General features: G+C 41.5%; 3 protein-coding genes across 4 annotated transcripts in view; all 3 read left to right on the forward strand.

Moving 5' to 3' along the window:
* Positions 1–26,636, forward strand: part of LOC310666072 (uncharacterized protein) — a 1,539,811-nt gene that overhangs the window by 932,242 nt on the left and 580,933 nt on the right. The window lies entirely within an intron of this gene.
* Positions 8,189–16,968, forward strand: LOC310667122 (vomeronasal type-2 receptor 26-like; the record flags this gene model as incomplete). Its single annotated transcript, XM_083418852.1, has 6 exons — positions 8,189–8,265; positions 9,786–10,077; positions 11,292–12,173; positions 13,013–13,240; positions 14,898–15,024; positions 16,067–16,968. The coding sequence occupies 6 exons, from the start codon at positions 8,189–8,191 to the stop codon at positions 16,966–16,968; spliced, it is 2,508 nt and encodes an 835-aa protein (XP_083274978.1).
* Positions 20,761–25,660, forward strand: LOC310667123 (vomeronasal type-2 receptor 26-like; the record flags this gene model as incomplete). Its single annotated transcript, XM_083418853.1, has 4 exons — positions 20,761–20,922; positions 21,222–22,103; positions 23,589–23,715; positions 24,759–25,660. The coding sequence occupies 4 exons, from the start codon at positions 20,761–20,763 to the stop codon at positions 25,658–25,660; spliced, it is 2,073 nt and encodes a 690-aa protein (XP_083274979.1).

Raw genomic sequence — 26,636 nt, forward strand, 5'->3', positions numbered from 1 at the left:
GTAACATGTGGCATCAAGAGTGTAGCAACTGCAAGAGATATTTGCTACATTTCTGCTCAATATGTTGTGATGGAAAGCTCAGCTGGACCAGAGTCTGGTGATTCCAAAAGGGGACTGGAGCCTCTTCCTGACTGGCTGCAGATTACCGCTAGCTGGAGTCAGCAATTGGGGAGGGAAAAGGGAGAGTTGTGCTCTTAGTGTTAAGTCTCTGAGCTTAGATCAAAAGACAGTGATGGGTATATTTTAAGTGTTTCAGGCAAGAGAAAACTTGGAAGCTGAATTGGGGACGGGAGACGTAGTGGTGTGAAGATACGTTCTGCTTGGGTCTCAATTCAGTCAGAAGGGGGGTGATCTTCTGAAAAGAGAAAATTCAATAAAGCCAGATGAGCGCCTCAACCCCAGAGTTGTCCGCGACTGGACCTAAAGGTCAGGGGTCCCTTTACCTTTACCTCTGCAATATTATTTAGTTATTCATACTTTTTATTTATTTTTAAAATTGCTGAAGTTTTGTATATTATTTAGGATTGTTTTGTGTTAATTTATGTTCACTGCATAGAGCTTTATTTCATTAAGCAATTTATTATCCTGACATATGAAGATATATCAATAAATAACCCAAGCCTATTGAAGCAAACATCAGTCTACACCACCTGGAAATATCAGTCAGGCAGAAGTATGGCATGGTGAACATTTTCAGCTTCTTACATGAACTCCCCAATCAGCTCCTGATATGGATGCCCTTGGAATTTGATCGGGTCATACAAGATGTAGGTCTGAGAAATTATGCCAGCAACCGTCAGCTCTCCTGACTGATAATATCTGTGAAGAATAGGAACAGGCTTACTCACTGTACATTTAGCAGCAGGAATCCTGCTCACTGTTTTAGGCAGGAGCAGTAATCCCAACACTAGAAATAACGACATACTGTACAACAGCATTATTTCTTGAAATCTTCACCTGTTCCACATTATCCCAAAAATGTCCTTGAGTACAAAACAGGTTAACTTGAATGATCAAACATTCAGTGTGGTTTTTCATGGTTGGAAACTGAGATGAAGCAACAGTCATCAGATTTATATCGTGCTGTGTCTAGAATCAAGTCTCAACTCTGAATAGATCTGGATGTGCTAATGACATCCTTCTGTCTTGTTCACCATTCTACCAGGACCTCTGTGGGACACGAGTAAGAAGTCAAATCAATTATGGTTAATTTGGAATAATTACAGAGAAGATAACTGCATGTGCAGAGTTAGGCACTGGAGGCAAAGTAGCAGGAAACAATACGTTGACCACATGTCTGTAGAAAGTTCCACCGATTCACTGCAGTGAAATAGCAAGAGACACAAAGGTTTGCAGTGGGCCATAAACAATGCTGGGGGGGAAAGGTGGAAAATAAAATACCAGAAAAGATGTGGCAGGTTGAAATGGCTTGGTGTTGAAATTGTGTAGTATTTTGCACAAGGTACAAACTGCTGGGGCTGTGCACAGGATTCAGCCACAGCCTGAACCACAAACCAAACCATGCCAGTTTGGGTGGAATCTGGCTTTGCCTAAGTCAGTTGGAGACAACCCCAGATCAAGACTGTTTGGGGAACAACCACCTCTTGGAGTGATCTGGAACTGTCGGAGGTGGGGCATCAGGCAGGCAGCAGAGGCAGACAGTACCAGGATGTTCCCTCTCAGGAAAGACCCAGGGGAAACACGTCCCAGACTTCCATCATCAGTAGGACCAGGACCATGAATGATGCTAGAATGGCTAGAGCGTTCTTCAGCTCTGAAGTCCACTGCATCCTGTGACCACAATACACCCTCCCAGAAGCCACAGGATTGCATTCCAAGTTGCAATATATTGATACTAAAATAGAGAAGATCCTGAATATAAATAAAATCAGATAAATACATAAATGAACCATTCACAGCAATTCTATTCAGTCAAAACCCATAATGCTTTTCATGCATGACCCCATAAAATAAGTGCAGGGGTGGCCTAAGGTATTTTGTTTTAAAAAACGAAAAACTGCTATATCTTCCTTTTGGCTAAACAGCACAACAACAACACATAAAATGAGCAAGAATGTTCTGAGTTCCTATTTTTCTCACTTTGCTTTTTAGTATCAATGGTTGGTTGAATTCACACTACTAGAGCCTACTACACCCTGTACCCACCTGTCCATACACCTGGAGCTTTAACAAGCTTTAACAAGCCAACAGTTCACAGTGGGCTTTCCATTCCCTGGACTCAAGGTTAACAAGACTAGGAGCAGATGTTGACAATACAAAAAAGTTCAACTGGACAGTTGGATGCAATGTAGGAAGAAAAGTGGCCCTTACTGACAATTGAAAGGGTCACGAGAAACTGGGTATGGAGCAGGGGGTTCTGAACAGCAGCAGAACCCACTGCAAATTTCCCTTGCTGTTATAACAGCTTGATAAGCCACACGTCTCCCAGGAACATGCATATTTAAGAGATGTCCTGGTTTCCAGCATCATTTTCAACAAACTATAATGTGGGGGAAGCTTCCTTCTGTTACCTTTGTCTAAAGCACTGGTGTGCAGTCCATAGACTTGTGCATGGGAAGGCAAACTAAGGCCCAGAGGCCGTATCCGGCCCAATCACCTTCTCAATCCAGCCTGCGGACAGTCCTGGAATCAGCATGTTTTTACATGAGGAGAATGTGTCCTTTTATTTAAAATACATCTCTGGGTTATTTGTGGGGCATAGGAATTTGTTCATATTTTTCTTCTTCAAAATATAGTCCAGCCCTCCACAAGGTCTGAGGGACAGTGGACCAGCCCCCTGCTGAAAAAGTTTCCTGACCCCTGGGTCACTGGTGGAACTAGCTTAGTCTCCTAAATCAGGCATGTCCAACGTGTCGATCACAATCGACCGGTCGATCATAGGATTGATTTTGGTCAATCAAGAGAGAGAGAAGCCCAGTGCGGTCCAACTGGTTCCTGAGAGAGAGAAAGGACTGGTTTATGGAGAGGGAGAGAGAGTTTATTAGATTATAACAGGCTTCCTCAACCTCAGCCCTCCAGATGTTTTTGGCCTACAACTCCCATGATCCCTAGCTAGCAGGACCAGTGGTCAGGGATGATGGGAATTGTAGTCTCAAAATATCTAGAGGGCCGAGGTTGAGGAAGCCTGGTTTATAAACTAATATAAAAATATAGTTTGACTTTTCTCACTTGTTTAGTTACTTGTCCATCTAGTAAGTATTTGGATCTGCCATGATGATATCCAAACATAACTACTGTACCTGTGAAATTAAGATTTATTATTTGTTTGTTTGTTTGTTTGTTTGTTTCATAAACTTAAATCAGGCTTCCTCAAACTCAGGCCTCCAGATGTTTTTGGCCTACAACTCCCATGATCCCTAGCTAACAGGACCGGTGGCTGAATTGACTCCCAGTTCATGAGCAGCAAAGTCAGTCCTCAGGGAATGTGCAGGCGACCTTGGAACGGACCGCTCACGGAAGAACCCCGACCAAACCTAAGAGGAGGCGTGTAGTGGTGATAGGGGATTCCCTACTGAGGGGAACAGAAGCAGTGATCTGTGGGCCTGACAAGATGTCTCAGGAAGTGTGCTGTCTCCCCGGGGCTAAGATCCAAGATGTAACTGAACGACTGCCACGAATCATAAAACCCACTGACAAATACCCCTTCCTCTTGGTTCATGTGGGAACCAATGACACTGCAAGCAATAGCCTCCAGAAGATCAAAAGAGACTACGAGGCTCTGGGTAGGAAATTGAAGCAATTAAATGCACAAATCGTCATCTCATCTGTCCTCCCAGTTGAACGACGTGGCCCAGGGAGAGAGGGGAAAATAGTGGAAGTAAACAGCTGGCTTCGCAAATGGTGTAAACAGGAACGGTTTGGATTCTTAGATCACGGACTGCAGTTTCTTGAAGATGGACTTCTGGCAAGCGATGGGCTGCACCTCACAACGGTTGGGAGGAATGTTTTTGCCAAAAAACTCAGAAACCTCATCAGGAGGGCTTTAAACTGACTAATGTGGGGGAGGGAGACAGTGCTCCTGAAGGTAGGAGTCTATCAATTGATGAAGATGATCATCCAAATGTCATAGACCAAATGGAGCAAACAGCAAGCAGACCTAGTGGTGGGAGGAAAAAATCCTTAAATAAGAGACACGGGGGGATGACTAATGGACTTCAATGTCTGTACACTAATGCACAAAGCATGGGAAATAAACAAGATGAGCTTGAGCTCTTGGTACAGCAAACTAAATATGACATAATAGGCATCACTGAAACCTGGTGGGATAGGTCCCACGATTGGAATGTAAAAATGGAGGGATACAATCTATTTCAGAGAAACAGACCAGACAAGAAAGGAGGAGGAGTGGCGTTATATGTCAGGGATGTGTATACCTGTGAAGAGATCCAAGATTTAGAACCTCAAAGCCAAAGTGAGAGCACTTGGGTCAAAATTAAGGGAGAGAAGAATAACAGTGACCTCATTGTGGGAGTTTATTATAGATCCCCAAGCCAAACGGAGGACATAGATGATGCCTTCCTGGAACAGATGGCCAAGCATGCAAAAGGAAGGGAGATAGTAGTAATGGGGGACTTCAATTACCCAGATATTTGTTGGATGTCAAACTCAGCCAAGAGCATAAGGTCAAACAGATTCCTCACTGGCCTTGCAGACAACTTCATTGTCCAGAAAGTGGGAGAAGCAACAAGAGGAACAACCATTTTAGATCTGGTCCTAACCAATGTTGATGACCTGGTTAATGGGGTAGAAGTGGAAGGATCATTAGGCGCAAGTGATCATGCTCTTCTGAAGTTTACTATACAACGGAAAGGAGCAGCCAAGCATACTAGGACTCAATTTCTTGACTTTAAGAAAGCCGACTTCATAAAACTTAGGGAAGTGCTGGGTGAGATCCCATGGACAGTAATACTAAAAGGAAAGGGAGTTCATGATGGCTGGGAGTTTGTTAAGAGGGAGATAGTAAAAGCACAACTTCAGGCAATACCAATGAGACGGAAACATGGAAGGTGCCTAAAGAAGCCAGGGTGGCTATCTAAAGAACTTTTAACTGAGTTAAGGATGTGTACAAAAAATGGAAAGGGGGGGAAACCACCAAAGAGGAATTCAAACAAATAGCCAGCACATGTAGACACAAAGTCAGAAAAGCTAAGGCACAGAATGAACTCAGGCTTGCTAGAGAGGTTAAAAGCAACAAAAAAGGCTTTTATGGGTATGTTCGTAGCAAAAGGAGGAACAAAGAAACAGTGGGGTCACTCAGAGGAGAAGATGGAGAAATGCAAACAGGGGACACAGAAAGGGCTGAACTCCTCAATGCCTTCTTTGCCTCAGTCTTCTCCGATAAAGAAAACAATGCCCGACCTGAAGAATTTGGAGCAAATGATTCAGTAGAGAAAACACAGCCCAGAATAACTAAGGAGATAGTACAAGAATACTTGGCTAGTTTAGATGTATTCAAGTCTCCAGGGCCAGATGAACTGCATCCAAGAGTATTAAAAGAACTGGCAGATGTGATCTCAGAACCACTGGCAATCATCTTTGAGAATTCCTGGAGAACAGGCAAAGTCCCAGCAGGCTGGAGGAGGGCAAATGTTGTCCCTATTTTCAAAAAGGGGAAAAGAGAAGACCCAAATAATTACCGCCCAGTCAGTCTGACATCAATACCAGGGAAGATTCTGGAGCAGATCATTAAGCAAACAATCTGTGAGCACCTAGAAAGGAATGCTGTGATCACCAATAGTCAGCATGGATTTCTGAAAAATAAGTCATGTCAGACGAACCTGATCTCATTTTTTGACAGAATTACAAGCCTGGTAGATGAAGGGAACGCAGTGGATGTAGCCTACCTTGATTTCAGCAAGGCATTTGACAAGGTGCCCCATGATATTCTTGTAAAGAAGCTGGTAAAATGCGGTCTTGACTATGCTACCACTCAGTGGATTTGTAACTGGCTGACTGACCGAACCCAAAGGGTGCTCATCAATGGTTCCTCTTCATCCTGGAGAAGAGTGACTAGTGGGGTACCACAGGGTTCTGTCTTGGGCCCGGTCTTATTCAACATCTTTATCAACGACTTGGATGATGGACTCAAGGGCATCCTGATCAAATTTGCAGATGACACCAAACTGGGAGGGGTGGCTAACACCCCAGAGGACAGGATCACACTTCAAAACGACCTTGACAGATTAGAGAACTGGGCCAAAACAAACAAGTTGAATTTTAACAGGGAGAAATGTAAAGTATTGCACTTGGGCAAAAAAAATGAGAGGCACAAATACAAGATGGGTGACACCTGGCTTGAGAGCAGTACATGTGAAAAGGATCTAGGAGTCTTGGTTGACCACAAACTTGACATGAGCCAACAGTGTGACGCGGCAGCTAAAAAAGCCAATGCAATTCTGGGCTGCATCAATAGGAGTATAGCATCTAGATCAAGGGAAGTAATAGTGCCACTGTATTCTGCTCTGGTCAGACCTCACCTGGAGTACTGTGTCCAGTTCTGGGCACCACAGTTCAAGAAGGACACTGAACGTGTCCAGAGGAGGGCAACCAAAATGGTCAAAGGCCTGGAAACGATGCCTTATGAGGAACGGCTAAGGGAGCTGGGCATGTTTAGCCTGGAGAAGAGGAGGTTAAGGGGTGATATGATAGCCATGTTCAAATATATAAAAGGATGTCACATAGAGGAGGGAGAAAGGTTGTTTTCTGCTGCTCCAGAGAAGTGGACACGGAGCAATGGATCCAAACTACAAGAAAGAAGATTCCACCTAAACATTAGGAAGAACTTCCTGACAGTAAGAGCTGTTCGACAGTGGAATTTGCTGCCAAGGAGTGTGGTGCAGTCTCCTTCTTTGGAGGTCTTTAAGCAGAGGCTTGACAACCATATGTCAGGAGTGCTCTGATGGTGTTTCCTGCTTGGCAGGGGGTTGGACTCGATGGCCCTTGTGGTCTCTTCCAACTCTATGATTCTATGATTCTATTCTATGATTCATTGTTCCTTGATGGGCCTATATTGCACACTTGATTTGTGATTTTTCATTGGTACAAATTGGGTTGCCAATCTCAAAACATGAAAGGACCCAGTGAAGGAGGTCACCCCAGAAAAGTAAAGAAATAGAAATATTTATCCTGTCTTTCATATTAAGCCATCAGTGCCCTATGAGTAGTTGCAAATATGCACCTAATCATCGATATCTCCCTAAGGTTTTGGCCCTCAACTTCTTTACTTTTATTATAAAACTGACCTGCAAAGTCTTCCTAATAAAATCCTAGAAGCCTCCGTTGCTTATATGTTAATCTGAAACAATGATTTGGTTTGAACTGTACAGTGGGAACTTAGGAGCAAGAATAGAGTGAGGAATCATTTAGGTTACACATCACAGAGGTAGCTGTAATTCACTTTAAAGTTAGTGGAAAAGAGGAGGCAAATTGTACCATTGCCAATTCTAGTACAAACAATAAATTGTGGCAGACTAATTCCATCATCGAAGTCACTATAGGTCATCCTCAACTCACTGCTCAGTTGCTGTCCCACTAGGGCTGATTGACATTTCCACAACTATTTTTGCATCAGCCGGCTTGCTGTGGATGATGCCACCCACCGCACAAATATTTTGCTATACTGATTATCTCCTCTGTAATTATCCAAATTACTATGTTTGATTCAGCTGGCCAAAGCTCTGTGGCTTTCCAGAAGACAACAGGCAACCCCCCTCGAAAAAAACAACTCATATTGATATGATTTTATAACCACACTGTGCCATTGCCAGATACAGTTATGGACTTGAGACAGGCAGAAATTTAATGCAGATAGTTCCACCTTTGAGTTGTGTAGGTCAGGTTCCCAGCTGGCATTCAAGACATGATTTGTTCACCTGCTAAATATTAAATATAAGCTGGACATAGGTCAAACAATATATCTTTTCGGAGCAGGCAGCCATCTAAATCATCTTGTTCAAACTAGGATTGCAAGGTTAACCATGCTGTAGAGCGTGTGGAGGAAATTACATTTGGCACTCACTCCATCAAGAAGATGAGCATTGTGATGTTGCTGTTGCTATTGCTACCTCATATGACCTGCAAAGTATTAGATTATCAATGCAAAGGAAATAATCCTGGGCACATTTCACAGGAATGGTATCAACCAAGCAAAATAATCATTGGCGGAATAATGTCTCATCTCATCTTCCTTTTATCTGAACTTTCTTTCCAGATGCACCCTTCAGAGGAAGAGATTAATGCCCATCTGTAAGAAATTGTTTTTCCCATGCACCCTTGAAGAGAGGTTGGCTTTTATTTTGGCTTTTATTTACATTTTTATGTCTAGGAATGTTTAATTAGGTAGATTTCTGACTCATCTCTTACTCTAAAGATCCAAGGCAGGTTGCAAGAATTTTTTTTAAAAAAAATATTAAATAGATTAAAATAAATTACAGTCATAAAAATCTCTATTTCAGTTGTCAAAGGCCAGGGTAAATAGGTGCGTCTTAAAATTTTGATTCAAATAAAATAGAAAGGTATTAATAAATGCATTTGCTGTTGCTACCTGACATTTTTTTTTCATACAAAATTTATATACTGTTTGATTTTAATAAAATACAGAAAACAAACATTAAAATTGTATTTAAAATCACTTAAAACAGATATTTAAAACATTCAAAGCTAAGTAAAGTCGACAATAAACTAAAACAGTTTTTAAGGAATGTATCTTTTGGATTAGGATTTCCAAAACCACCAACCAACCAAAAATGTTCTAAGAACGCAATAGAACAAATAAAGTGAAAGTGCCCTTTATCAGATTTGAAGCAAGAACTGTCAATGAAAAAACCCTACCTTCTCACTTTCTCCCAAACTTCACAGGATATTTTCAGGGGAGAGGGAGTAGGTGTTGGAGACTGCAAGACTGTGTGCTTATACATTTCATGTATTTTGCTACTGTCTCCAAATTAAGTTCCTTTCAAATTAATGAGGTACACAATGGAGGGCATTAATAACAGGATCTTTGAGTCATTAAATTTCTAAAAGACAATTTCACTCTTGTCCGGTTGTGTCATATAAGCTAAATCATATATGGGATGGCTATGGTACCTATTAATTTATTTGCTTCCAGATTTGTTTCATTTGTTTTAAAATTACGGCTTCTTCAGGAAGATCAGTTGAAATAAAGTAAAAACAGAGGGGAAACGTTTCAGCAGACTTGTGTTTCTTGTACATATTTTTTTAAAAGTTGCCCATGCATTTTGCAACTACTGGCACAGAACTTTTCAGAATGAAATTTCATCAGGAAGTTTGAAGTTTTCTACAGTTGTAAGAATGGAATTGTATATTATTGCCCCCACCAATTTTTCTGCTGGACCAGCTCTGATGAAGAGTGTTGGTTTCATTTCTTCTTCAAACTTTTCTATAACAAAAATCTATGATGAAAATGAAAATACTCTCTGGGTTGAGAATGTTGAATTGTAGGAGGGCGTTGCCTCAACCATTTCTGGTATGGGTCACCCCCCCCCCAACAAAAATGGTTCCATTTGGGCAATCTGGCTCCTGGACCAAAGCAATTTGCCAGCTCTCATGAACAGGTAACCCCCACCCCCCACCCCACTTTGTATTGATGGCAAGAGAATGTATCATTTGTGAAACTATATTTGATGGATCTCACATTCATGTTATAGTATCTGCAGCTCAGCACCGGTGAGTTAAAGTTGAACACTACATGGATAACATGTTGATTTCTCCCTTTAATGATGAGCATGTATATCTCTATTTTGCAGGATGGTCCCAAAATTTTATCAGCACATCCTGGCTTTGGCATTCGCCATAAAAGAGATTAACGAGTTTCCCAATGTCTTGCACAACACCACTATTGGGTTGCACATTGATGATAGCTACTACAATGCAAGGATGACCTACCGTACCACTCTGGAACTGCTCTTCAAATCACCCCATTTTCTCCCAAATTACAAATGTGGCAGCAGAACACAACTAATGGGAGTCATTGGTGGACTTAGGTCTGATACCTCCTCACAGATGGCAGATGTCTTGGGACGTTACAAGATTCCACAGGTATGGAGTTCATGGGGAAGTGTTTTCAAAATGATGAATATTTCATTTTTAGATTTATATTCCATTTTTTGCACAGTCTGTGCAATGGTTTATAATAAAACTAGTAAATAAAGGGGCAGATGGGGATTGTCAACCTGGGAAGGTAGCCCATATTCAAAACAAACAAACAATAACATCTTGCTCTGCTTTCCTTTGGACCACAACAGCATGGCCAAGAGGAGGGTCTTGTCATCTAGGCAGCCCAGGACCTCCATAAGAGCCAGTGTGGTGGAGTGGTTAAGAGCGGTAGTCTCGTAATCTGGTGAACTGGGTTCGCATCTCCGCTCCTCCATATGCAGCTGCTGGGTGACCTTGGGCTAGTCATACTTCTTTGAAGTCTCTCAGCCCCACTCACCTCACAGAGTGTTTGTTGTGGGGGAGGAAGGGAAAGGAGAATGTTAGCCGCTTTGAGACTCCTTCGGGTAGTGATAAAGCGGGGTATCAAATCCAAACTCTAAACTCTAAATATACACTGCCCAGGCTTGCACCCTGGGGAGGTCACTTTGGTGTTGCTAACACAGTGGTTTGGCTTCAACCCCTTGTCTCTCAAGGAAGATGGATGCCAACAAGTAAATCAGAATCTATCAGAAGCACAATCCGTAAACAACAATCACTAATAACAAAACTCTCCTACAAATGCCCTCAGAAAATGTGTGTTGTGAGTAAGAGGATGGATTGAGGTCAATAAATACATGAAATCATGGAAGATGGGGAAGGTGGTAGGGTAGCTAAACTGATCATGGAGCTGGAGGACAGTCTTATTAGATTAGCCTGCCTGCCTCACCTTGGAGTAATATGGCAAGAAGAATTCTCTAGCTCTCTTGGCTGCTTGACTAATGTTTAGCTTGCCACTCTCTTTCATGCTTTCATAATTTCCTGAGTAGATTATTGCAATAAAATCTGTTTGGGACTGCTATTGAACACATATACAGAACTCACAGCCTGGACACCAGTCAGATGTTTGTTAGAGGTGCACACTACGTAGAACGGAACATTGTGTCCATATTTGTTTCTGGGTGCAATTCCAACTACTGACTCTGGCCTTGGAAATAATAAAAAACATGCATCTAGAATTTATTGCAAGGATAAAACCAGGAAATGATAAGTGTTGGACAGCAGTGATTCCTCAAAGAGTCTTCGGGTAAATACCTGTCCATTACTTCTTTTTTTTTTAGTTTTCTTACGGCTCATTTCATCCAGCAGTGAATGATCACATTGGGTTCCCCTCCTTTTACCGCATGGTTCCCAATGAATCTCTTCAGTACCAAGGAATTGTCCAGTTACTTCTGCATTTCAAATGGAAATGGATTGGTTTGATGAGTTTTGATGATGATGGGGGACAGCATTTCCTGCAGACTATAGAAGCCATGCTTTCCGAGAATGGCATCTGCTCAGCCTTCACAAACAAAGTTCCAGCTAATATCCGTATATTGGAAATGGGGGATATGAACAAATACATATTGGAAAGTATTCCTATTTTTAGGGACAGCAAAGCCAATGCAATTGTTATATATGGGAAAACGTCAAACCTCAGGTGGTTGGCTGCCATTATCTTTGGGATCAAAGAGTCTCTTGCTGGTAATCTTTACTACAATGCAAAGGCACCTTTTGGGAAAGTTTGGATTACGACAGCCCAGATTGATTTAGCACTCTTTCTATTCCAAAGAAACTGGGATATCCAGGTGTTCCACGGAGCCATCTCCTTCACAATTCCTTCAAAAGACATTCCAGGTTTCCAAACATTTGTTCAGAGTGTGAGTCCTACCCAACCGAAAGGGGATGGCTTCATCCAAGATTTCTGGGAGCAAGCGTTTGACTGCTTTGTTTTAAATTCTGGTGGCTCTACAGATATTGATGGAGCATGTAGTGGTGGTGAGAAGCTGGAGAACCTTCCTGCACAATTTTTTCAGTTGAAGATGACAGGCCATAGCTATAGTATCTATAATGCTGTTTATGCTGTAGTCCATGCCTTGCGTGTCAAATACTCAGCTAGCTCCAACCACAGAAAAATTAAAAGTCGAGGCAAGCTGCATTCTTGGCAAGTGGAGCCCTGGCAGGTAAATGCCTCCACACTCACAAACATCTATGACTTGGGCTAGAGCATTATAGTTGCACATAGAATAATATGCATGGATTTAGTTTTTAGCTCTCTTCAAAAAAATAGGTCCAAGCAGCTAGTCAGACTCATCACATCAATTTCCTTTCTGTAGTTTCCATATATTGTTTAGATCAGTGGTGTCCAAACTTTTTTCAAAGAGGGGCAGATTTGATGAAGTGAAGGGCCATGGGGGCCAACCACAACCAAAGGCCAACCAAAGTTGTTGACCTTTTTGGGGGGGTTGGAGTTGTTGAGCTTCTTTTAGGATTGAAGTTGTTAAAGTTTTTTTAAGATTTTACCCCAGGAAATAAACTGCCATAGGGGCCAGATTAAACCGGCTGGCGGGCCAGATTAGGCCCTTGAAATGGACTTTGGACATGCCTGGTTTAGACAAACCTGCTCGGGTGCTTAGAAAGTTAAGGTAATTTGAATCTGTTTCAGTATTTTAACTTTAGTGTGTTTTGAAGTTGGGCGGTAATTTTCCCTTGATTTCCTTGTCTCATCTTTTTGTAAACTGCTTTGCATATGCCCACTTTTGCCCCCTAGCTCTCCTGCCACTGGCAACGTATCCCCAGGAAGGTGTTCCCACAAAATGACACAGCTCTCAGACCGGGGAAAACCCAACTATTGTGTATTACTTTGTTCTTACCTAAGGAAATTGAATTAGCCCCAATTAATTTACTAGGATATATTTCTGAGCAGATATGCTTAGCATGAGCTGGAAATGGTTTGCGTATATCTTGCTGAGAATATTCTGTTTCTTATGGGGCTCTCTGTTCTATTTCTCTCCTCGTGTAGCTCCATTCATTGCTTAGGAACAACCCACTCAACAACACTGTTGGAGATGAAATTATGTTCAGTGAACATGGGGAATTTGTAGCTGGATTTGATGTTACAAACATAGTCACTTTCCCAAACAATTCCTATGTCAGAATCAAAGTGGGAAGGCTGGATCCTCAGGCTGCTCCGGACAAAGCACTCACCATCAACGAGGAGGAACTTGAGTGGCACAGAGACTTGTCTCAGGTGCAGAGCATTGGCAGAGCATCTCGTATGAGATCATTGACATCCATCCATGGGCTGGCATCCGTTTAAAATAAATGGATACAAATTTTGTTTCACACAATCAATGACATTCATTGGCTTGGCATAATATTAGCACATACTTCCAATTAATAAATAACAATGTATCTTGAATAAGGGTGGTAATTTGTTGGTTTGTTTTTTAACTCAGAGTAATTTTGTATTCTGTCCATCACCTTGTTGGTTTGGTTTTTTTAAAATAGAAAAAGGCAGCCTACAATTATACACAAGCGCACAAACAAATATATAATGAGTGATATCATTACTAGAGAAATGCCACCCTAAGGAAGAAATTCATTGTGAAAACTCTTTAATTATTTATTAAAATGCAAGTAGTACCTGAGGTTAGAGACTACACTAACCCAGAAATAGTACTTCGGGTTAAGAACTTTGCTTCAGGATGAGAACATAAATTGTGTGGCGGCAGCAGTGGGAGGCCCCATTCGCTAAAGTGTTACCTCAGGTTAAGAACAGTTTCAGGTTAAGAACGGACTTCCAGAACGAGTTAAGTTCTTAACCTGAGGTACCACTGTATACCTCAATCTCATTGAAAAGAACTGAAGTTTATATATACAGAATTATATATACAGAATAAAAACCATCATGCCATCACCATCATCACTTCAGAAACCATTACAGAAAGCGTCCGAATAAAAGTTTTCAGTATGCATTTAAAGGGCAATATAGAAGCTGCATTCTGAATCTCCATTGGAAGAGTGTTCTACAAGGCTGGGCCAATGGCACTCAATTTCTTGTCAGTGTCAACTGAATCAATGTGGGGGACAACCAGTGACACTGTCAGGAATGAGCCAGCTCCTAGTGGAACGTTAGAGCCTGCTGCAGAACAGAGAGGCTCAGATTTGACTCCTTCGAGCATTGGAGCGCAGCCAAAGCTCTCAGGAAATTCAAACAGGAGCAAATAGAGACATGGGTAGCCTGTCAGAAAAGGAAGAGGCTGGAGCTAATCCAATAAGTGTGGAGAATCGGCGAAGGGGTGGGCTGTTAGACAGGAAGCAAAACAAGAGACAAAACAAGGTTCATGAGTTCAATATCTTCTGTCATCATAGGAAGGATTCTTCAGAAGGGTCATCTTGAGTAATGATGCCGGAGGCTTTGTTAGAGCCATCCGGAGCTATCTGTTTGTTTTTGCAATAAATCCTCCTTTTTAATTACCTATGCTTACTGTGTTATCAAGCTGAGAACTGGGACCTCTGAAAGACTCTGAGCTGGGATATATTTCTTCAGGAAGTCCCTAGACCTGGACTTTGAACCTGGCTTTGTAGCAAACAGGAAGCCACTGCAGAAGATTGGTGCTGGTGGCTAAGAGATTGTAGATATTTTAGCCCATCTTGTCTTGCTATTTCTAATTTCTCCCCCTCCCTTTTATTACTTTCTAGTTATTGAAAAAAATATAGTACAGGGTTTGTCATGGACAGAGATTTCTTTATCATGTTTTCCTCTTAATCCAATAGTAAGCATTCCCCACACTCTCTGCACTGTTTCTGCAGTCAAATATGTTAATGTTTAAAATTAACCAATCCTTCTTTATAAAATAAAAACAATTAATTCCATGGAAAATTATTCCTTTGCCAATGTATAGGTGCCTCCATTCTCCTTATGTAGTGATAAATGCTATCCTGGGTACAGCAGAAAAAAGAAGGAGGGGATGAAATTTTGTTGCTACGACTGTTATCCATGCCCAGAGGGAATGATCTCAGCACAGGAAGGTAGGAGACATGTTTAAATATTTCTAATGAAAAGTATAGACAGTTCTTGGAGGCGGATGCATGAGATTTAGCCTGTACATTATTTTCAATAGTGTTTTTATGGATGGGAAGGAGATGGAAAAGTTGCTTCAGCAAAAAAACAAAACAAAAAACACCCAACAGCATATTGTATGACCCTTTAATAATGTTTGAAACAACTGATCATTTGTTGAAATCTTGGAACTCTACCAAAAAGAGGGGGGAAGGGGAGAAAATCATAAATCTGCACAATAGAAAGCTGGATCACTATGGCTGAATTAACCCAAAGGAGCCAGGCAAGGGGTTTAGCAATGACAACAGGGACACAGGTAGCGCTGTGGGTTAAACCACAGAGCCTAGGTCTTGCCGATCAGAAGGTCGGCAGTTCGAATCCACGCGACGGGGTGAGCTCCGGTTGCTCGGTCCCTGCTCCTGCCAACCTAGCAGTTCGAAAGCACACCAGTGCAAGTAGATAAATAGGTACTGCTCCGGCGGGAAGGTAAACGGAGTTTCCGTGCGCTGCTCTGGTTCGCCAGAAGCGGCTTAGTCGTGCTGGCCACATGACCTGGAAGCTGTACGCCGCCTCCCTCGGCCAATAAAGCGAGATGAGCGCCACAACCCCAGAGTCGGTCACGACTGGACCTAATGGCCAGGGGTCCCTTTACCTTTTAAAGCACTGACAACGATGGGGAATAGTAATAGTTATATGTCTATATATATACTGTATGTTATATACTGTAAAAGGAAAGGGAAGGCTCGGGAAATCTCAATTGAAATCAACCCCTTTTCCCTATCTCCAAATAGCCTGCCACACCACAAGTCTTTCTTTACTCAATAAGGTTAAAGCACCCTGGCAAGCCTCATGTTCCTTATGCAGAATGAATGAGAATTAATCCCTGGAAACAATTACCAAGACTGCAAATATTGATTTAGGTGGACTCATAGAAACTTGGTTCTGATTACTGATGTTATCTTTAAAATATACATATATAGATACACAAACACACATATCTTTTTCTTTCAGATTTAGATTACTGTACCAGATGCGCCGAAGATCACTACCCTAATAATCGTAGAGATCACTGCATCCCCAAGATTCAAAGTTTTCTTTCTTTTGAAGATACTTTGGGCATTACTTTGACTTCTCTGGCTCTTCTCTTTGCCCTGATCACAGCTCTGGTGCTTGCAGTCTTCATCAAGCAGCGGGACACTCCCATCGTCAAAGCCAACAATCAGAGCCTCACCTACCTTCTCCTTGCCTCTCTCCTCCTCTGCTTCCTCTGCGCTTTGCTATTCATCGGACAACCCAAGAAAATCACCTGCCTCCTCAGACAAACAGCTTTTGGCATCATCTTTTCGATTGCTGTCTCTTCCGTTTTGGCTAAGACTATTACAGTGGTTGTGGCTTTCATGGCCTCCAAGCCAGGAAACATTTTCCGGAAATGGGTGGGGAAAAGATTGGCACATTCTGTCGTATTGTGTTGCTCCCTCGTTCAAGTCGCCGTTTGTGCTCTTTGGCTGGGTTTTTCTCCCCCGTTCCCAGATTTGGACAGTCACTCAGTGTATGGAGAAATCATAATTGAATGTCATGAAGGGTCAGTCACCATGTTCTACTGTGTCCTGGGTTATATGGGCTTTCTAGCCACTGTCAGCTTCACGGTGGCTTTCCTTGCTAGGAAGCTGCCAGACAGTTTCAATGAAGCCAAGTTCATCACTTTCAGCATGTTGGTCTTCTGCAGTGTGTGGCTGTCCTTTGTTCCAACTTACCTGAGCACCAAGGGGAAATACATGGTGGCCGTGGAGGTCTTCTCCATCCTGTCATCTGGCTCAGGTTTACTGAGCTGCATCTTTGCTCCGAAATGCTACATTATTGTTTTTAGGCCTGATCTGAACAAAAAGGAGCAGCTAATAAGGAGGAAACATTAACGTTTCAAATATTCAAATCATTTTCTTCATTTTAATTTGTTTTCTGTTAAAGTCAGCTTTCCTGTGCAATGTCTGATTTTGGACCGTCCTTTTGAAACATTTGAAGCATTCTTCTCACATACCCAAAACAAACAGCCAGTGAAATTTATGTAGAATGAAACCTTCATATGCATTTTTGAGTGTAATGCCTTCCTCAGTATTGAATATTGTTCCTGTTTGCTTGGTGAAGTATAGTAAATTGTAGAATTTGGAAGTAAAATGTTGAACAGACTAATCCATAGTGTCCTTATTTCCCCATTCTTATTTTTTGTGTATATGTGAGTCTTTAACTACAAAATTGCACTTGTGGTTTAGAGCCACAACAGCCATTTCGTGTCATGCCAGCCCTCTATTGGAAGCCATTTTGTATCATGTGAAGCATACAATGGTTGTTATTTTGTAATTTCTTCTTATATACATTCTCAAAATCATAGTTCCTTGGCTCACAGCTTATAGCTCACATTCCATGTACTTTTATAAGTACAAAATCTACGAATAAGAGCCTAGAGGACTCCAGTGATCATATATCACTCGAAAATACATATTAATTTGATATGAGGAATTATCTTGTGATAACCAGTGGAAATTGAGGACAAGGAAGAGGGCAGGGTGTGTGGGAAATGACACACCGCCAAGGGTGCTTTGCTATTTGCCATAATGCCATTGGAGAGCAGGAGTTCAGCTGTAACTTTGGCAAATCTAATAGAAATATCCCTGTATCCAGACCTTTTCTATCCTTGTGGTCACTATGGGTCACTTTCAAGTCACTTCTCAGCTGAAGACCAACTAGAGAGCTGAAGAAGTTTGATTTGACATCTCACAAACATCTTTGAATCAGCAGGTAGTGATGCCACCCTGTAATTACCCAAATTACTGTATTTTATTCAGCTGGCCAACTCTGCAGGGACTTTTCAGTGGGGTGCTGCTGCAGAAAATAAGCATGCCTGGAAGGATTTTATATTACCCCACCGTAAAATTGCCAGCTACAGATAGGGGGATTGGAGAGAGGCAAGGCTTGAGATCTAACAGGTCAAGAGTCAGATTATTGTCTTGCAATTGATGTGAAGGGACATTCACCCTCTCGATGATAAATGCAAGGTAGATACGAGATACAGGTCCCTAAAAGTGTATTTTCGAAAGAGACCGGCAGCAGAGCTAATTTGTTCAATCCAAGCTAGCAATAATAACTATACCCTAGAGCATCAGAAAGAAATCTCAGTTCAGAGCTTCCTATGGCCATCAGGACGAGGTTTGAGATGTTGTTCTTGCTGTTGCTACCACATACGGCTTGCAAAGTAGAAAATTTCAACTGTACTGGGAATGATCCAGTACATATTCCGCATGAATGGTACCAGTCAAGTGAAATCCACATTGGAGGAATAATGTCTCATATCTACTTCCTTTTAACTGATGTCGATTTCCTGAAACACCCTTTGGAGGAGGAGATTGGTGTCCAACTGTAAGAAATTATTTTTCCCACACACCATAAAAGTGAGCTTTGCTTTTATTTTGGTGTTTATATCCTTTTAGAATCACCAAAGGTTGGTTTATATTGAACAGTATCAATTGTTGTGACTGAGTGATTGTTCCTAAGGACCAGAAGACATTAACTAGATATATCATTGTTCTAACAACCCATTTGAATCATTAAAATATTTTGAGATGATTTCACTCAGCTGAGGTGATAGGCTTGCTTGCTGAGGCTTCCCATTTAAGCAAAGAAGCAGCATGTTTTTTCCCCCTTATTGGCTTGTTACTCTCTCTTTTTAAAATTTATACAAAACAGGTCAATGATCAACAATGTGCTGCTTTTTAAGAGATCTCCATTTTTCCCCACCTGGAAATATCTCAGCAAATATATGAAGTTAAAGAAGTGCTTTAAAAATCAGTCTGTAACTTTTGTTAACTTCTTCTATCAGTTTTTGTCTGGGCAAACATACATTGAATTGCCACAACCCTTCGCTTTACTGAAATTGCTGGTGGAGAAGAAGAGCATAGCTGCTGATTGGCTCCAACAACTTGGGTTTATGGTGCCCTTCTGGACCACCTGAGTGTGAGGCTGATGTTTGTGTTTGCTTTCCAGGGCAGGTGCACCCATGAGGCAAGTTAAGGTAACTTCCTCAGATGGCAGGATCCACAGTGGCAGAAGATCCTGAAGTAGATATTTATTCCCCACTTGTTCCTGGTGCAGATCTTCACTCACCCCTTCTTCCCTGGCAGGGAGGGTGTATGTGCAATTTTATGGTTTGCCTAGATGCCAAAATCTCTTGAGCCAGCTCTGTCACTACCAGTGCTGATTGGTTATTTATCAGGAGCTGGGATTGAGTGGGTGGAAGTAGGATTATAGCTCCCCACCCCCCGCAGGTGACAGCCAGCTCTGAACTGACCCTTTCTCAGGTGAAAGATGGGAGAGATGTATTAAATGGTCCAGCGACTGTGGGGCAATGAACCCATTAGAGCTTCAGGAATGTGGAGGTAGTCTTATATGTATATGCTTGGTAGCCATTCTTTGTAAGTTCTAATATTGTTCAGTATGTGTTGTTTATTTATGACTGCTTCGGTTACAAAGATAATGTATAAATATATAAATTTAAAAAATAAAAAAATTGTCCAGTAGCACCTTAGAGACCAATTAAGTTTGTTCTTGGTATGAGCTTTCATGTGCATGCACACTTCTTCAGATACACTGAAACAGAAGTCACCAGACCCTTATATATGGTGAGAGGGTGGGGAGGGGTATTACTCAGAAGGGTGGTGGGAATGGGTGATTGGCTGAAGTACCACTGTACCTGTTTTGTTATTTTGCATATTTCTTGTACGGCTGAAGCCCAAAAGGATTGAATTGGGTGGCAATCCCACCACATTTGAAGGTATGTTCCTGTAGAGGTGCAACGTCCCCTGCATTTAGGTGAAGTTCCTGGGTGTGTCAGCACCTGCTTCCGAGGTGTTAGGTACCATCTATGAATTAGTTGCAAAGTGAGTTTCCTTCTTTTGGATGAGATGGACTTAAAGGGTGGTTGAGACCACAGTTTAGATCATTCAGTAGGATTTATTTCGTAACCTATATCATGTTCCCATTGGACTTTAATTGTGGCGAGGGATTTTGTAGGGTCTTGGAGTTGTCTTTTGTATAGTGTGGATACCATCCCCTTGCTGTGTCCCTCTGTTGTCAGGAAAGTTTTTCGAAGGTTGTCAGAGGCCTAATGGCTGCTGCTGTGATTGGTGGATTATTTAAGAAGTCGTGTAGTTGTTGCTGGGTCAGCTAGGGTATTTGGGTGTCTTGTATTTCTTGTGTCGGTATGGGTTTGTCATTTTTGTAGAAGTCTGTTAGGTGGTTAAGCCTTTGGCTTGCCATGTTTTCGTTTGGAAGCTTTGGGCTACATGGTGGAATAGTGGGTAATTAAAAAAACAACAACACTTCAGGATCTTCAGAGGTAAGTGTCCTATTAAAGTAAATAATAAAGAAATTCTGTCCAACAAAAAGTATTTACCACAACCATCTTCTGGGAATTGTAGCTTTTCCTTTTCACTGGACAGCTAAATTATCTTAAAACCAGAGTGGAACCATATTTTAATGTACTGTTGATTTTTCTCCTAAGAAGAGCTTGTAAATCTGTTTCCAGGATGGTGCCAAAATTCTACCAGCACATCCTGGCCTTGGCATTTGCTGTGCATGAGATCAATGAGAATTCCAACATCTTGCCCAATGTCACTCTTGGGTTCCACATCTATGATAGCTACTATGATGCAAGGATGACCTACCGCACCACACTGGATCTTATTTTCAAATTCCATCAGTTTTCCCCCAACTACAAATGTGACACCCAGACACATCTAATGGGCATCGTTGGTGGACTTAGATCTGATACATCCTCACAGATGGCAGATATTTTAGGACTTTACAAGATTCCACAGGTAGGATCAATGTGTTGCATTCATAGGGCATAATAAAATCTTCTTCTTTTCCTGGAAGGGGTCTAAGGACACACCCATACTTTTGTTCGTGCCTCAATTTATTGGCAGAGGACTGTGACTTCCAGGAACAGATCCAATTAAATGATATCGTCCAGGTTTTAGATCTGGTGTTGGGATGGATATTGTCTTGCTTCTTTGGACCAATAGTTTGCTTTGGAAAAGAAGCAGAGGGGAAATACAACCTGGCTCATTCTTCAGGATGCTATTACAGTTAAAATCTGTTTCTTTCCTTGTTCTAGTTTTCATATGGCTCATTTCAACCAGCAATGAATGATCAAGTAGCTTTCCCTTCCTTTTACCGCATGGTCCCCAATGAAGCCCTCCAGTACCAAGGAATTGTTGAGCTACTAGTGCATTTTAGATGGAAATGGGTTGGGCTGATGACTTTTGATGATGCTGGTGGAGAACATTTCTTGCAGGTCATGGAAGCAATCCTTTCCAAGAATGGAATCTGTTCAGCCTTCATAAATAAAGTTCCAATTTATATGAGAATATTGGAAATGGGTGAAATGAACAAATACATTATGAAGAGTGTGCCAGTTTTCAAGAACAGCAAAGCCAATGTGATTGTTCTATATGGAGAAACTGCAAATATTAGATGGTTAGCAGCCATTATCTTGGGGGTAAAGAAGTCTCTAGCAGCTGAGTCCCAGTACAATGAGACTGCATCTTTTGGGAAAGTATGGATCACAACAGCCCAGATTGATTTTGCACTCTTTATATTACAAAAAACCTGGGATATCCAAATGTTCCATGGTGCTATTTCTTTCACAATTCCTTCAAATGAGGTTCAAGGATTCCAAAAATATATTCAAACTTTAAAACCTACTCAAGCTAAAGGAGATGGTTTTATCAAAGATTTCTGGGAACAAGCATTTGACTGCTTTGTTCCAAGTTCTGATGGCTTCACAGATATTGATGGAGCATGTAGTGGTGAGGAGAAGCTGGAGAGCCTTCCTGGGCAATTTTTTCAATTAAGCATGACAGGTCACAGCTACAGTATCTATAATGCTGTCTATGCTGTGGCACATGCTTTACAGATCATGCGTTCATACAGATTAAATTACAGACAAATGGAAAATGGAGGCAAGCTGCATCCTTGGAAAGTGGAACCCTGGAAGGTAATGCCTCTGAAATCCATTTAGAACATTGTCTAAACCCTTGGTCCCGCTCATCAATTTCCCTAGAAATATTTCCCTAGAAATATTTAGGGTAGGTTTTTGTTTTGTTTTTATATTTTAAAAAAAATCTATTTTCAGGGAGAGTGGAGTTTGGGGGGAGGGTGATGGAAGATTTTGACACTTTTGGTGAAGTGACATGGCTTCACATGTTGCACCTCACACCTGGTACCATACTTGAGATGCTGTCCCTTACCATAACCCTTTAACTGAAAAATAGTTGCATACATATAACTGATTGGTGGAACAATGTGGTATGAAATACAGAATAGAACACTTTTTATCATGAAAGTTATGCACAACATAGACTCAAACAGCATCAAAAACCTGCTGTGATGGGTTAATGTCTGTATCCATTCATTCCTGGAAGGAACCCAATGTAGACTTCCAATTTCAAGTTTGACTGCAGCCAGCAGCAGAGTTAGCAGCTCCTTCTAAGCAACTGTGAAATTTAGATCACTTTTAACAGCCAAGTGCAGGGCTATAGACTGGCTTGTTATTGAAGAAATATTCATGAATATAGTCAATAAGTTGTTCATTTTTCACACTCCCACCACACATGAAGGAAAGTGTCCTTGTGACTGCAAGCTCTCCAGTACAGGTGCGGGGTGTCCCAGAGTAATGTTTCTGAAAATAATCAACGTTTTGGTATTTTCTCATGCCAGTGTGGTGTAGTGGTTAAGAGCGGTGGACTCGTAATCTGGTGAACCGGGTTTGCTTTCCTGCTCCTCCACATGCAGCTGCTGGGTGACCTTGGACCAGTCACACTTCTCTGAAGTCTCTCAGCCTCATTCACCTCACAGAGTGTTTGTTGTGGGGGAGGAAGGGAAAGGAGAATGTGAGCCGCTTTGAGACTCCTGAAGGGGAGTGATAAAGCGGGATATCAAATCCAAGCCCTTCTTCTTCTCAGTTCTTTTTCTCTCCCCAACCAGAGTCATTCATTGTTTAAAGACATTCTATTCAACAACAGCGCTGGGGATGAAATTATGTTTAATGAACACAGAGAAATAGTAGCTGGATTTGACATTACCAGCTTGGTCACTTTCCCAAATAACTCTTATGTCAAAGTCAAAGCGGGAAGGCTGGATCCTCAGGCTCCCCCTGGTGAAGTGCTCACTATTAATGAAGACAGACTTGAATGGCACAGAGAACTGTCTCAGGTGTGGAAAATTCTCACTTTATATTGAATGATAACTTTCATAGTAATTGGGTGGGGGCGGCGGCATCAGATTCCCTCCTACATTGTGGTGGAGTAGACCCACCCCCCACCTAAAGACTTGGTACAGCATTCCTTACACTGAACTTGCCGTTTGTGCAATCACTGATGTTAATATTTCATTTCATCAGCCCTTTGTTTATCGCTTATTATTTGGAAAAGAAAGGAAATCCAAACAATTAATGCTAAATCCTTCCTTTGTTCAAGAATAGGTACCGCCATTCTCTTTATGTAATGATCAGTGCTATCCTGGGTACAGCAGGAAAAAAAAGGAGGGAAAGAAATTTTGTTGCTATGACTGTTCTCCATGTCCAGAAGATATGATTTCGAACCAGGAGGGTAGGAGAAATATTTATAAGAAATACGTTTGTCATGAAAAGTATGGATAGTCGTAGAACATATATGTGTAAACAAGCACCATTTCTGAATCTTCAGATTTAGCTGCTGCCACTTGCAGAATATTCTCGTTTGTGGTTAGAGTAATAACGTCTAGTTTGGGAGGGAGTAAACAACAGCCTGCAGCATGCAAGAATATTGATTATTAATTAGAAATTGTCAACAAGATAGATTTTATTTGTTTCTCTGTACAATTCTTCCAATGGGTTGCATAGCTGTAGAGTATTTATCTTTAACAATCCTTGACCCTGCTTTATGTTTTGTACTCAAATAATTTATTTATTTTTATTCCCACCTTCAAAAAATTGATAAAAAAATTACACACACAATCCCCCAAAACTCAACAATAATAATATAACTATCTGCAAAGAAACCTAGCAGGTATCTTCCTGTTAGGTTCCAAATCTTCACACCATGCGTAACCCAAACACTCTAGTGTCCACCTTCCCATGCCTTTTTTTCTTTGACGTTAGAAGCTGCAACTGTAACATTCCTCAAAAAGGAGTTGTTCCAACCCTCTGATCATTTTACTTGCCCTTTTCACAAACTTTTCTAGCACCACATTAATATTCCAAGAGTGGTCACACTATAGATTTACATAATGACTAACTGGTTTCCCCCCAATAATTTCCCTAACACTCCCTAACACACAGCTGCCACATACTAGGTGAGATTCTTCATCAAGCTATCCTCCACAATTTAAAGATCACACTACTAGTCAATAACCACCAGATCCGACTGAATTTGTGAATATGTGAAATTAGGATTTTTGCTGCAGTTTACATCTGCTAATGCTGAATTTCATTTGCCATTTTGATGTTCATTCACTCAATGGACTTATTTTCTCACTTCAGTGCTGGATAAAGGTCACTGCTGAATCCAGAAAATTTAAACACTGGATTAGGTGGATTTTTAGAAAAGTGGCTCCTATAAGAGAGAACAATTATGGACATCTTTACAGTATGCATATTATATTTCTCTTACAGACCTGGATTACTGTATCAGATGCCCCGAAGATCACTACCCTAATAATCGTAGAGATCACTGCATCCCCAAGATTCAAAGTTTTCTTTCTTTTGAAGATACTTTGGGCATTACTTTGACTTCTCTGGCTCTTCTCTTTGCCCTGATCACAGCCCTGGTGCTTGCAGTCTTCATCAAGCAGCGGGACACTCCCATCGTCAAAGCCAACAATCGGAGCCTCACCTACCTTCTCCTTGCCTCTCTCCTCCTCTGCTTCCTCTGCGCTTTGCTATTCATCGGACAACCCAAGAAAATCACTTGCCTCCTCAGACAAACAGCTTTTGGCGTCATCTTTTCGATTGCTGTCTCTTCCGTTTTGGCTAAGACTATTACAGTGGTTGTGGCTTTCATGGCCTCCAAGCCAGGAAACATTTTCCGGAAATGGGTGGGGAAAAGATTGGCACATTCTGTCGTATTGTGTTGCTCCCTCATTCAAGTCGCCGTTTGTGCTCTTTGGCTGGGGTTTTCTCCCCCATTCCCAGATTTGGACAGTCACTCAGTGTATGGAGAAATCATAACTGAATGTAATGAAGGGTCAGTCACCATGTTCTACTGTGTCCTGGGTTATATGGGCTTTCTAGCCACTGTCAGCTTCACAGTGGCTTTCCTTGCTAGGAAGCTGCCAGACAGTTTCAATGAAGCCAAGTTCATCACTTTCAGCATGTTGGTCTTCTGCAGTGTGTGGCTGTCCTTTGTTCCAACTTACCTGAGCACCAAGGGGAAATACATGGTGGCCGTGGAGGTCTTCTCCATCCTGTCATCTGGCTCAGGTTTACTGAGCTGCATCTTTGCTCCTAAATGCTACATTATTGTTTTTAGGCCTGATTTGAACAAAAAGGAGCAGTTAATATGGAGAAAACATTAATGTTTCAAATATTCAACCTATTTCCTTCATTTCTATTTTTGTTTCCTCTAAAATATCAGATAAATTCATATGTGGCTTTATACAAAGCATGATTCTGTGCTATCCTGTTGAAACCTTTGATCTACTCTCCTCACATGCATCAAAGAAAGAGTTGAAATGGTGATTTAAAATGTTTACCATGCCACAAAATTTTCCTTACAACAAAACACTTGTAGGGTGGAGTTTATTGTACCTTTATTGAGATTATTAAGTGGTGTACAATATATATATAAAAACCCTATATCACTGGGGAAAATTTATAACTAATAATAAAACTGCATATAAAAACAGATATGTAATTGTATCCTTTTTCATGTTATCTATGCTCAACACCTCATGACAGAGCTAGCTGGATACATTCTCACTTAATCATTAGACTTCCAGAGTTCAACTCTGTGCTCAGTTTGTAGGGCATGAGACTTATAACCTCAGGGTCATGGGTTCAACCCCACTTTGGGCATAAGATTCCTGCATTGCAGTGGTTGGACTAGCTTATCCTCAAGGTCTTTTCCAACTCTATGATTCTGTGGGAACAAGAATTCCTACATCTGAGACAGGCTTTCATCTTATGGATCAGGGAAAGCCTGCACAAAATCACAGGGTGGTTGTTGCTGCTGCTGCGTGTTCTTTACAAGATTTCAGTACATTCTCATACCCCCAAACACCCTAACAGAGACATATAGAGGAGGAGGAGGAGGAGGAGGAGTTTGGATTTGATATCCTGCTTTATCACTACCCGAAGGAGTCTCAAAGCAGCTAACATTCTTCTTTCCCTTCCTCCCCCACAACAAACACTCTGTGAGATGAGTGAGACTGAGAGACTTCAGAGAAGTGTGACTGGCCCAAGGTCACCCAGCAGCTGCATGTGGAGGAGCGGGGAAGTGAACCCGGTTCACCAGATTACGAGTCCACCGCTCTTAACTACTACACCACACTG

The sequence above is a fragment of the Podarcis tiliguerta genome (assembly GCF_965153285.1).
Source record: "Podarcis tiliguerta genome assembly, chromosome: 16".
NCBI lineage: Eukaryota > Metazoa > Chordata > Lepidosauria > Squamata > Lacertidae > Podarcis > Podarcis tiliguerta.